This window comes from Lissotriton vulgaris, chromosome 9, assembly GCF_964263255.1.
Source record: "Lissotriton vulgaris chromosome 9, aLisVul1.2, whole genome shotgun sequence".
Lineage (NCBI taxonomy): Eukaryota > Metazoa > Chordata > Amphibia > Caudata > Salamandridae > Lissotriton > Lissotriton vulgaris.
The window spans coordinates 324111372-324123696 of NC_141697.1; the positions used below are offsets into that span (position 1 = coordinate 324111372).

General features: G+C 45.1%; 1 protein-coding gene across 2 annotated transcripts in view; it reads right to left on the reverse strand.

Annotated features, from left to right (window-relative positions):
- The window catches only part of PTPN21 (protein tyrosine phosphatase non-receptor type 21), a 369019-nt gene that overhangs the window by 82619 nt on the left and 274075 nt on the right, over nt 1–12325 (reverse strand). For both annotated transcript variants that reach the window (XM_086937623.1, XM_086937622.1), the window contains one exon: nt 4111–4332. In XM_086937623.1, coding sequence (XP_086793749.1) covers nt 4111–4332 — 222 coding nt within the window. The remainder of the gene's footprint in view (nt 1–4110; nt 4333–12325) is intronic.

Here is a 12325-nt window from a genome sequence, read left to right on the forward strand (position 1 = left end):
GGCCAACCCAGCTCATAAAATATGTTTTGTTGTATCTTTCCAATCATGGATTACCTAAGCAAAGGTAGTGCAGAACTCTTCCCGGAGACTGGCCAAGAATTTGCTCACAACGATCACCATGCACTAAAAGAGCACGATTTTAGTATCCTAACAAGCAAACTGCTTTGAGAGATCTCAAAGTCTAGCTATGAGAGAGGAAAACCCTCTTGCCTAATGCATCAATGCAACTCTATTCACTATCACAAGGGGAGAAGACACTCAAATTCGTTTTGCTGGCCGAAGCATAAACCACAAAACTCTTGGGTGTCAGGTGCTACATTGCTCTGGCAAAAATACTGGGTTACCATTGCTTCCCAATGTGGTAACTCACTGGTGGTGCCAAACACAGCTTTGGTCCAGCTGCTGGCAAGGCCTTTGTCACTGTTTCATTGAAGGGCAACAAGGGCACTGAAGTGGAAGACCCAGACTAAAAGATTTCTGTAAGCAGATCTTCTTTGGTCTCCACAGTAGGTAACTGCAGTTCCTGCATCATTACAGGCCACCACAGCAAAACCTAGACCTTCTCCCATCAGCGGTCCCAATGAGGTGTCAAATTCTATATCAGAGGAGGTATCAAGGCTACTGAGATGCTGGACATTCAACTACAGACCAGCATCAGTATAGTGAGAAGGTAGCAAATAGTCAAAACCACCTCTACACCATCATTGTCATGTAGGGCATTCTGAATTCCCTGAATTGCATCTGAATCGCACCCAAAAGTGTCCTCAAGCTGTAATTAGTACATACTTCAAGGCACAGACACAACTGCATAATGTTTCCACATCAAAGGATGTGCCGTAGTGATCTCATAGCGAAACACTGGCTGGGATCTGGTCAAACTCAATTTGGATCCAAAAAAGGCAGTGGGTGATGGATCCACAACTGGCATCCCCGGAGCAGAGGCCAACACATAATAGGCTTGAGATGGTATGGCCTCTAACACTTGTAGGGGTGTGTCTTGCGGTGGCAGGGAGCCAGGAGGATGCCTAACATGGTCAGATGGAGCCGGCCCCGGAACAGGAAGTCTGACTGCAGTGCCCTGACAGATCCATGGGGCCAAAGGAGCCCCATAGGGAAAAGGGACCCAGAATCTTCTGATAAGGCTGCAGCAAAGCCTCTTTGAAGGCTTTGACCCGCTGCGGAGTTAGGAATGGGCGGGAAATTTGAGGTGCATCTGCCCCAGCTGGGGAACGGGTTTGGAGTCAGAAAACTGAAGTGGAGTCAGGCCCTTGGAGTGTAAACTGAGTGATCTTTCCTTGGAGCACGAGTAGCAGGTCAAGACTCTCACCTAAGCTTCATGTGCTGGAGCAGAGGCTTGTCTTTTGACTTAATCATGGACATACCAGATTACATTGACCTGGATCAGCTACGACCCTTAGACTTGGAACACGAATGGCCTTATTTCTTGTGCTGGGTGATTTATGGTTTCATCACCTCCTCCGGACTGGCCTTAAGATACATAAGGTAACATTTGTCGCATAACTTTGAATCATATTTTGACCCAATGCAAACGTATGTGCTTTGTGCATGTGGAGCATGGTTGGAAGCCTGTGGTCTTCAGGTGAGACATTTTCCCAGCAGAAAGTCCAATAAAAGATGTTTATGGGGCCGGCAAATCATCAACAGACTTAAGGAACAGAGCTCTGGATCAACATTTTAGAGTGCAGAAGTAAAAGAAACTAAAAACAGCATGCCGGGGTGGCATCTGAATAAGGCTGTTGCATGTTACTTATGAAGGTGGGGACAGGGCCACCACGGAGTCTGATGGTGTCACCTATCAACATGTGGGAGCACTTACTTGAAAAAGTTCTGGATCCGGTCTGGCATCTGGGAGTAATTAAAAATGTGAGTAATCCGTGGTCAGAGTAGAAGTATTCATCAGAAACATGTTAACATCATTGGTGAAGACCTATAGGCACAACCATGAACTGGCAATGTGTTGAACATTCCATAAAATATATTTATGTGTGTCTTCGGTGCATAGGGGGACATGATAATAAGCATCCTTTAAATGTATTGCATCAGTAGAATCACATATGGTAGTTGTGATGTTGAGCCTTTATCTTCTGACTAATCTGCTCAGTGGGTGGAGGTTCAGAATAGGTCATTGTCTGCAGTTTTTTTTAGGGACTGAGAAGGTATGTAGAGTACACCTCTTTATTCCAAAGTGACATTGGTGATGGCTCCCCTTTTGAAAATTGTTGCATACCAATCGACTTTTCCCAGTACCTCTCCTACAATAAAACCCAATGGAGTATTATGGGAGAAGAATTCATATCCCATTAAAGCCGCACTAATGGTCACCATCAAGTAAACCTGTGAGAGGTTCGCATGCAAAGTCCAGGATTTAGAGTTACGTAAGGCTGATGAACAAAAAGTATTTTGAATATAAATTTCTATATGGTTTTTCCCTCTCCTGTTTGGATCCATGTATCTCTTTGGGTTCCCTCATCCTTGAGATTTTCACTAAATTTCCTCTTCCCTATGTAACTTCTGCTCATTTTCCTAAATGATGCTGGTGCTTTTGAATAAACTGCATTTAAGTCCACTTGCCCCTCCGGTTCCTTTTCACCATCAAGCCCATTTTTAACGACAGTTACACAAAGAGTGTTTTTGTGATTTTCCTCACTCTGCACTTTATGATGGAGAGAGAAAGATGTTTTAAATGGGTTTACCACACAACCATTTCTGATTTGCACATGTGCACACACAGTGTGAATATTTCTCAAAGTACTTACCACAGGGTACCAATGCAGAAAGACAGCTGTGCTGCACTACAAGGTAACAAGGTAATATGTACATCTAAGGCTCTAAAGAGATTTTAGCACTTGTCAGACTGCATTTTTGCAATACATTTTGTACGGGGTATGCTCAAAACATTGTAGCAGATTATGTATAGTTGCATTCAGAATCACAAAACACATTTTATGAACCATAAAAAAAGTTAACAAAATAGAGGACATGAATGTAAATATTTTCACTGATTGAATAATTGATTAAAAATAATGTTACCCTGAAATGTAATTTAATCATTTGTTTTATTCTGCATGCACACTAAATAAATGTGACGAAGATTGAAAGCTAGTGCTGGCCAAGTTCGTAGGAACAGCCGAGGAGCCTTTGTTCGCTTTTCATTTTTAACCATTCTAACCCTCTGCTACGGAATTTGATTGGCATTGTAATACTAAAGAGAATACGGTTGATTTATAGATTGTGCACACCAAAATTAGTAATAATTTTATCTATCTCAGACGGATCAACAGCTTACTCTAACCAGGTAGGATTCGAACCTGGGACCTGTTGGTTAAATATATAGCACTAAGCTCATTAACATCTGTCCGTTTTTGACTTGTCCTTCACCAGCCATCATGCTCTCAGTGAGAAGGGAAAAGGAAGGGTATTTGGGTAAGATGCTATGCATAGGAGTGAATTAAATTGATTAACCTATCCTATGTATGAAGAGACTTAGGGAACTACGGATTATATTAGACTGTAAAGGTCTTCCTGTATTGTAATGTGATTGTGTTATTGTCACACCACCTTTACCCAGTCCTTCACCTATCTCATCACCCCCATCTTACCCAAATACCCTTCCGTTTTCCTTCTCACTGAGAGCACGATACAGTATTCCAAAATATTAATGTGATACAGATGACTTTGAACCACAAGAGTTGTTTATGCATTTTTGAATTTTTGAAATCAGGTGTTTTGATTTATTCATTTGGAGTTACGAAAATAGATTTTGAATCTCCAAACCTTTATGCTTATTAAATAAGAATTTTCTGTCAAATAGAATTGTGGTGAACTTTTGAATTCTTGAATTTCTGAACTGGTTTTGACACTTTTGTAATGTCTTTTGTTTGAATTGAACAAACACTGACCCCTCTCTAACGTACTTACTCCATGACCCAGGCCAGGTTGTTTTCAGGGTATACCCCGTTGAAACACAACACATTGAGAAACATTGGGCCAGCTCTTTTACACTAGATGGGGCACCTGAGGTTCCATCATCTTTGGCAGATGTTTTTCCTTCCCTTGCCTAAGATTGAGGTGCCCTACCCCAGAATTTACCTTTATGTGCGAGGCATTGATGTAGCCAGTGTTGTTTTCTTTGGTTGGCACCAGCTCCACCCTGCAGTCATCATAGGGCAGCACATCCTGGTATCGGTTTCGTTCAGCATTTTCTGGGAGCCGGGCCGTTGAGCATTCCCCACCGTCCACTCGCTTTTTCTGAATATTTTCATACTCTGTAAACAACATTGAGTGCTCCAGTCGCTGCTCCAATAGCTTACACTGAAAGTAAGAGGAAAATGTTATCAGCATCAAAATATTTCTCTTCAAAAACAAACCATTTTTCTATTTTTAGCGTTTGACTTTTAGCTTGTTCAAGAAATGCTGATCTGAGAAAGTCATGTATGTTTATAGTCTTCAGTGTATAACTGTCCTGAGCGTTTAACTGTAATCACTGATGTAATAGGCGATGTACAAAGCAAATGTATTAAAAGCAGGCATATGCAACTCTCTTAAATCAGGGGTGAAGTTTCACAATATTGGAGGGGGGTGAAATATGTTTGCAATCAGAAGAATGTTTTTTCCCTGTCTAATGAAGAGGAATTCCTCCCATTTGTTTTAGTCACCATTCCTGTGGGGCTAGCTGGTATCAATTCTCGAGGTTTCATTTTTTTTTATTGGAGTGTGGTCACGTGAAGTTTATTTGTACACTGCTTAAACCCATGAGGGAATGCAGTCCCCTTTATGGTGCTAAAACCCAAAAATATTATGGAAAGTGAGGTGTTCCTTACCCAGAGTGGAAGGACGTGTTTTGCCCAAGGCCAAAAACGCTTTTGCTATTGTAAACTCCAAATCAAAAAGTGTCATAAATTTGCTTCCAAGTGCTGCTCTGTAAGCCACCAACAGCACAGTAACCCATGAATCTCTAGCATGGGCACCATAAGGCAAGGGCTTCTGCTTGAACCTGGTTGCCATCCTTAAACAGGTCCTCAGAAAAGCCAAAGTGCGTACCTTGAACATGGTGGCAAACATTAGCACAGAATACCCATAGCCCAAAAACATATACGACGCAGGACATCAAACACAAACCAAATTGTAGTTACCGTCCTAGAAAGGCAAGGAACCTGCACAATTAACCTAGAAATCAAAAGGATATAACGCTGCCAAAGGCCCTAGGAAGAAATGCACCCTGATACTACACACTGGCTCTGTGTGCATTCAACACCATTGTTCATGAAGTCCTTCTAAACTGAGAGAAGGTGAAATGCATGGAGGGCATCATTGTGGTCAGTTTAAATCAATGTTGGATATTTGCGCCCTGCAGATTAAATTATTTTCCTTCTTGAAGACCCTCAAGCCCGTGTGCTGAGCACTTTTAAGTTCACCGCTCTCCTTGGCCATTTACGATGAGCACACTGGCTCAAACTGTACTCCTATAAAACGACTTTGATAAGAACAACAACACTACACAGATCCACTTAAAAGTCTAAGATGGATGTGGGGGTGTTAGAACCGGGGTCTCTAGTTGGCAGCGGTATGCACCCCAGTCCAAGTAGGGACCACCACTTCCGACCTGGTAGCTTGGCGCAGAGCAGCAAAGGCGTAACTCCAGAGGCAAAGTGTAAAGTATTTTTGCAACACACAACGGAGATGACACCGTAAAAACACTCACAAAAGGAACACCACACCAGTTTTGTATAAGAATAAGAATTTCTTTATCTAAAAGATATGCGAGAACCAAAAGCAGGTAAATCCAGCTCCAGGCAAGATCAATAATAAAAAGGATTCCAGTTTCCAAGCAAGATCAATAATCAATAAGAATGAATCCAGTTCCCAGGCCTGATCAATAATAAAAAGGATTCCAGTTTCCAAGCAAGATCAATAACCAATAAGAATGAATCCAGTTCCCAGGCTTGATCAAATCGCCAAAAGCTCAGGTATGCCAAGGGCTCCTGCTGGTAATGTCTTTCTCACAGTGTCCTTGGATGGCAAAAGTTCACTTGAGGTAGGTTCTTATGGTCAAAATTCACTGAGGGAAGGTTCTTAGGCCAAAGTTCCCTTGTAGCGTAATAAGTGTTCCTCTCAAATGATGCTCCCAGTGTAGGAAGTGCAGCTGCCTAGGCGCTGCTGGTAATGTTAAAAAATGCCCCAGTGTCAATTACCAAGTAATTATGCCCCCGTAGGCCGGTCAGTGAAGGACGGTTCACAGCCAAGCACAAACCTCACACTCCAGGTACCCGGCCAACCCGCACCCCGCCCCCTCGCAGCAGCCTGGTTACACTGAGGCGTTACCTGGGGTGGTGGTTGCGGGCGCGGGTGCAAGGCTCCTCTCCCCCTGGGGCCTCGGGCTCAGCAGGCGCTGCACGGGTGGGGGTCACGGCCACACAGCGCTCCTTTAGCCCAGCGCTTAACAGTGCCTCCAAGTCCGGGGCAACAACGGAGCCTCCTGCCACACAGCGCTTCGCTTCTCAGCGCTACACAGCGCGCTCCGGTCCCAGTGGCGGTGACCTCAGGGCCAGTTTCAGTCGGCTTGCGCCAGAAGCAGAGGCAATCACAGAGCCCTCGGGAGGATCACGGGGCAAGCAGTGCTGAGGGCAGGCACAGCGTTGCAGGGCAAATCTTGAGAGTGTTGTTGCTGTTCCAAAGGGCAGTCTTTAAAACGCTGTGGTCCAAGGACAGGTAGTTTCCTTTAGCTTAAAAACGGTGCAGTCCCAAAAAGGCAATCTTTAAAAGGTTGAAGCCTCTTTAAAATGTGGTTCAAAGAAAAGTAGTTCCTTTGGGATGTTGTGGCGACACTCTGGTGGTGATGTTGCAGTCTCCCATGCAGGGCAGGATCAGCAGACAGTAGGGCAGCTCAGCAGGTTGTAGGGCAGCAGTTCCTTGGAGCAGTCAGCCTCCTTCCCAGTGGCAATCCTCTTGCGCAGCAGTCCTCACTCCAGCAGGGATTCTTCCAGGTCCAGCAGTGTAACAAGAATGTGAGGTCAGGACCCTCCCTTAAATATTCTACAGTTCAGGGGCTTGAAAGTGGTGGAAGTCTCTGGGGGCCGAGTTCTGGTATGTTCCCTGCCATCCCTGACCTAGCTGTCACAGTGATGAGAGACAGGCCGTTAAGGCTACAGTGGGCCGCCCATCACAGCTCATCCCTGGGAAGAAGGTGTGAATCACCACTCCCACCTCCCAACCCAGGCAGGCTATCAGTATGCAGTGGGGAGGGGGAGTCTGCAGAGCCTAATCTAAGTGTAGGCAGGAAAAGGTCCACTTTATAAAAGTGGGGTCCCTAGCGTAGTAATGCCCAAACCCTATATATCACTGGAAAGGGTTCCCCGCTCCGAGTCCAACAAGACCAAACATGACAGACGTATTAGGTTCCTGTCAGAAGTTATCCCATAAGGAGAGGTTCCCAATATTAGCCTATGGAGGATTAGCCTTACTGCGGTAGCAGTGGCTTGTGGCAGATATGCCAGCCTCACTTTAGGGGAGAGCACCTGCATCTCAGCACTGTTTAGCTTTGGTGAGGAGCCCAGAGTCCTAAGTCCAACAAAAGATAAGGTAAAAATGGGAGGCAAAAAGGGCAAAAATGTAGGGGAGACCACCCTAAGGTTGACAGGTCTAACAGAGGGATTGACAACAAATCGGGATCCCTTGGCAAATGTCCAGGTCTGGATGCAAAAAAGCAAGCTCTCTGATCCAAGAACAACAGCTGTATGTAGGGCCAATCACCCTCAGTCCAGCAAAACTCAATTCAACACTCCCCCAATCCCATACCTAATACATTGCGCCCCTACTCCCCCCAAACACACTTGTAGACCATATAACATATGATTGCTTGGATCTTAGCTGGAGTGAGCCAGGACCTGGCTCATTGTGTTAGTATCAGCACAGGCATCTGAGCCAAATCCGTGATCAAACAACAAAGGCCCAAAAACACACTATAACGCTCCAGCTCTAAAACAACTCTAGCGGCTTACGGTGAGAATGAGAACACATGTAAAGACTCCACACCGTCCACAAGGTACTACATGGACCAGCACAGACTACTTGACAATATCTTCTCACTGTACCAGATGGTCGGATACAGGTTGACATATTATAAACTACTTTCTCGTTACCCAGCCAAGTACTAGAAGCTGCGGGGGATAAATCTCTTAGAACACCGGTAAGTACTGTACATAAATTGCCATGGAATCAAGATTTCGTAAATACCAGGTATCACTTCCATTATCAACCTCGAAAAGAGTTTGTCATTACCCCAAGTATTCGAGCCGTTGCCTGCAGCCTGAGCATATTTCCGAGGTCCATGTGTGATGTGCTGTCCCAGTCATGTTTTTACTTTATTTGAATTCCATTATAATCAGGCCCGGTTCTAGCGAGAGGGCCGGGTGGGCCAGGCCCACCCAAACATGAGCCTGGCCCACCCAAACAGGAGCCTTGGCCCTCCCAGTGAAGGCTTGAAGGCAGGCGCGCACATTGGGCTCAAAGGGCTGTCTGTGTGTGTGTGTGCCTGGGCTGAGACAGCTTCCCAGCGCACAAACACACAGACAGTTTTGGAGATTATCGCAGCTGCACCAGAGTACTTCACAGGTCTTTAAAAGACCAATAACAGGTTAACAAGGCTTTGTTTATTTTTTCACCCCTTCATCTTGTAATGGCAGCGTTTTTGGCTTTATTTAGCAGTGATATAGATCATTAATCTTGCTCGCATCTAGTATAGGTATTCTTAGCCTGTGTTGGCCCTTTTAAGCCCTTTTTCCAGACCTAGAAGAGGATAGCTGCTTAATATGCCTTTATTCTTGACTTTAACCTGTCTATTGCCTATTGGCTTTGACATATTAGACACATTGGTATGGTTTATGTAGGTATTCTGACAGAGCTAAGGGGCATTTATCCCTTTCAGGCCTACAGGCCTAGAGCTAGAGGGACTCCATCTTGATGAAGCTGAGAGGCTTTTCAGGGCAAAGGCAAAGTTTATAGTTAAGGCTGTTGTTCGCTTGGAGAGAACCGGCTCAGGCTGGCCCCTATCGAAGGAATGTATTTTTCTCCACTCCGAAGACACAACTTCAGGCTGGCCAGCTGGGAACGTGTCCTTGGTACGGGGAGGTACAAGAATTTGGTGGGCGGCAGGTTACTGGCCGTAACTTTCCATGAAAGGACAAGCTTCCATATTAGCGAGCTACAGGAGAGGAGGAGTGTTCATTCCAGCTTGTGTGCAGTTCAGTTCAGTTTGGAGTGCAGTGCAGCGTGGTGCTCAGAACAGCTTGGAGCACAGAACAGCTTGCAGAGAGAGAGAGGATGTCTGCTGGAGCTGCAGAATAGAGTGCAGTTCTTAAATGGAGAAAGAAGGCAGACGATTGCTGAAGATGAGGAGAGAGAAAGCAGTGCAGAGAGCATCAAAGAAGGCTGTCAGCTGGAGCAATTGGAACAGAGGCGTGGTGATGTGGTGAAGGAGGGAGAGACAGAGAGAGCCCTAATCCCACCAGAGGCAGAGAGAGAGCCCTAATCCCACCAGAGGCAGAGAGAAATCTTCCTTCTAATAGGTGAGGTAGTCTGAACCAATCACACTTACATCTTAATCTTATCTTTATTCCCTAGGCTTTTGCATTGCTAATCTTTTCCCTTTCAGCGGAGTGTTCCTGTTATGTTTAATCTTTTCTCTTTCAGCGGTGTGTTCTACCTATAGTCTTTGTCAGTTCTGTGTAAAGGTTTATATTGTACTAATAATAAATGACCCCATTAATTAGTGAATTAGTGTGCCTGAGTTCTTTTATGATAAAGTTATCCTGGCTTCTAGCCAGTTGCTGTTGAGCCACTGATGAATCAGAAGGTGAGGTAATATAAATTTTATGGTCAAGTTATGTTCCCTAGCGCGTACCCCACCGACTCCATGTACGAGTTAAAGTGCATGTAACTTCCCTCCTGTACCAGCTATGAAGACGCAAATACATTTGCGTCCAACGTTAACTTGTCCTCTTTCAGACCCACCATGAATGGGTTGGATGGTCCGTTCCTAAGTATGCTATGCCAACGTCTTTTTGAAGTGTGCTCCTACGTTTTTCAGCCTGGCTGAAAGTAGGCCCTGAATCTCTGCCACCGAGCCTCTTTTCTGGCTTCTGACTGCGAGGGCCCCTGCCCAAGCAGCCCCCGTATCCGTGAACTCTGACTTACTTCTAGCGCGGCCCTCCGTGCTCAGCTCAGCCTGCTGCCTGCCAAGATTGACTATAACCTTCGAGTTATCTGTTTCCCTCCCCGAAAATACATTCCAGCCTGCTAGTTTCAGTAAACATCCTTCCTCAGCTGCAGGGCTAAAGGGCCGACCTGTCTCTATGCAAGTAATTCATAGCCTCCGTTGCCATGCTTTCATGGAAGGCCCCTCGCCCCACGCTTCTCATACAGACACTCAGGCGCTTATACACGCACTCACAGCAAGTATAGAATAGCTTCTGCTCTAGAGACCTTTCTGCCCAGATAGCTTAGTTCCTAAACATCAGATATCAGATATGATAGAAGCACAAGTTGATCTGACATGCCAGACTTCTGTCTCTTTCCGTCAGTGCAAATGTCAAGCCCCCTGCACCCCGTCAATCACACGTCATGCAGCTGCGCGCGCATCCAAGCTTCCGATTTCTGCTGACATTGCAACATTCTGTTAGCACCACCCCTTGGTGCCACCCACTTGCGTCACCTATCAGTGACGTTTCTAGCACTCACGCCTAGTTCACGCCTAGTTTACGCCTCTTGATGATGTACTAATACCACGTGTATACTGTTATCTTGTCTTCTCTCAGCTGTTACGCCTCTTACATTGAACATTATGATGTAAATCAAGTATATAAGCTATGTATTGTCAATAAACGAGAGCGCGCTCATCTATCCCTTCTGACACCCTGTGTGGTGGTCAGAACATGATATCCTGATTCCTTTATGAGGAATAAAACCCTTAGAAACTCTTACACCACGGACTCTGTTTTCCTTCATTCTGATTGAGTTATTATTGATTAAGTACTTACCTGCATAGAAATTAAGAGAGTAAATTAATTATTTACGTCATTTTGGCGCCCGAATAGGGACCCCTCCCCCACCTCACGCGCCGGTTGGTGCGTTGCATACTGTGTCCCCTGCCATCAGTTAGATGGAATACACGTGTACCGGCAGGATTTCCTGCATCTCCCTCTGACCCACGGAGGTGACGAAGACTGCAATCAGTGCCCAGACGAGGCGGTGAGGAGTGCGGAGGATCCCGACCAGAGCCCAGCCGAAAGAAGCAAGGTCCGAGGTGTGAAGAGGCCCACCAGTTTTCCGAAGTTTTCCGAAGTTTTCCGAAGTTTTCCGAAGTTTTCCGAAGTTTTCCGAAGTTCCGAGCCGAGTCCAGTCGAGTTTTCCGAGGCCTTCTGTTTTCCGTGCTTCCCGGTGAGTACCATTGCTGGGTCGTATCTAGACGGGTTTGGGTACGCAAGTCCGGTCTGCACTGTTTTTAGGCAGTGTATCTGTACTGTTTAGCAGTATATCTAGTATTCCGAATTTCTGAAATTCTGCACTGTTACAACAGTGTATCTGTACTGTTGAGCAGTACATCTAGTATAGAGGGGTAGTCATCTATGTTTTAAATGTTTTTGTAAATTAATGTCGTGGTATGAATGTGATTGTTTTTGTGCATTATTGTGTTTTCTTGTATAAATAGTTACAGTCGACATTGAGTATCAAGGATCAAGCACTTCAGTATCAAGTAGGCACAATGCCGTTTTTCAACAAGTTAAAGCAGATAGGAACTAGGAAAGGGATGTTAGAGGAAGAGATTCCAATCCCCCCTAGGGACACTCCAGGTAATTTTATGTACAATAAACATGGCATAGACGCCATCCTGTATCTAGAGTTATGGACCGATTACACCAAGCACCTAGAGGAAAGATACCGATGGCCAGTGAACGGAACATGGGATGCCGAGTGCATCATAAAGGTAGAAGAAATATTACGGAAAAAGAAAGCCAGACAGTCTCAGAAAGACGCCATAGAATTTTGGCGTAAGGAATCACGCAAGCGTGCCGAAAGAGCACTCCGTAGAGAAGACAGACTTCAAGAATCAGAAAAGGCCCAAGAAAACGAATTAGTTACTGAGGGAATTCGAGTAAAATTAGAACAAATAGATCGTACCCAAAATAGCCAAGTGAACAACATGTATCTTTTGGCCGAAGGTACCCCTGACGCCATTTCAGAAATACCGAAAAATTTGCCGTCACCATTGGTTCCAACTAAAGTAATGCACAAGACTACTAAAGACATA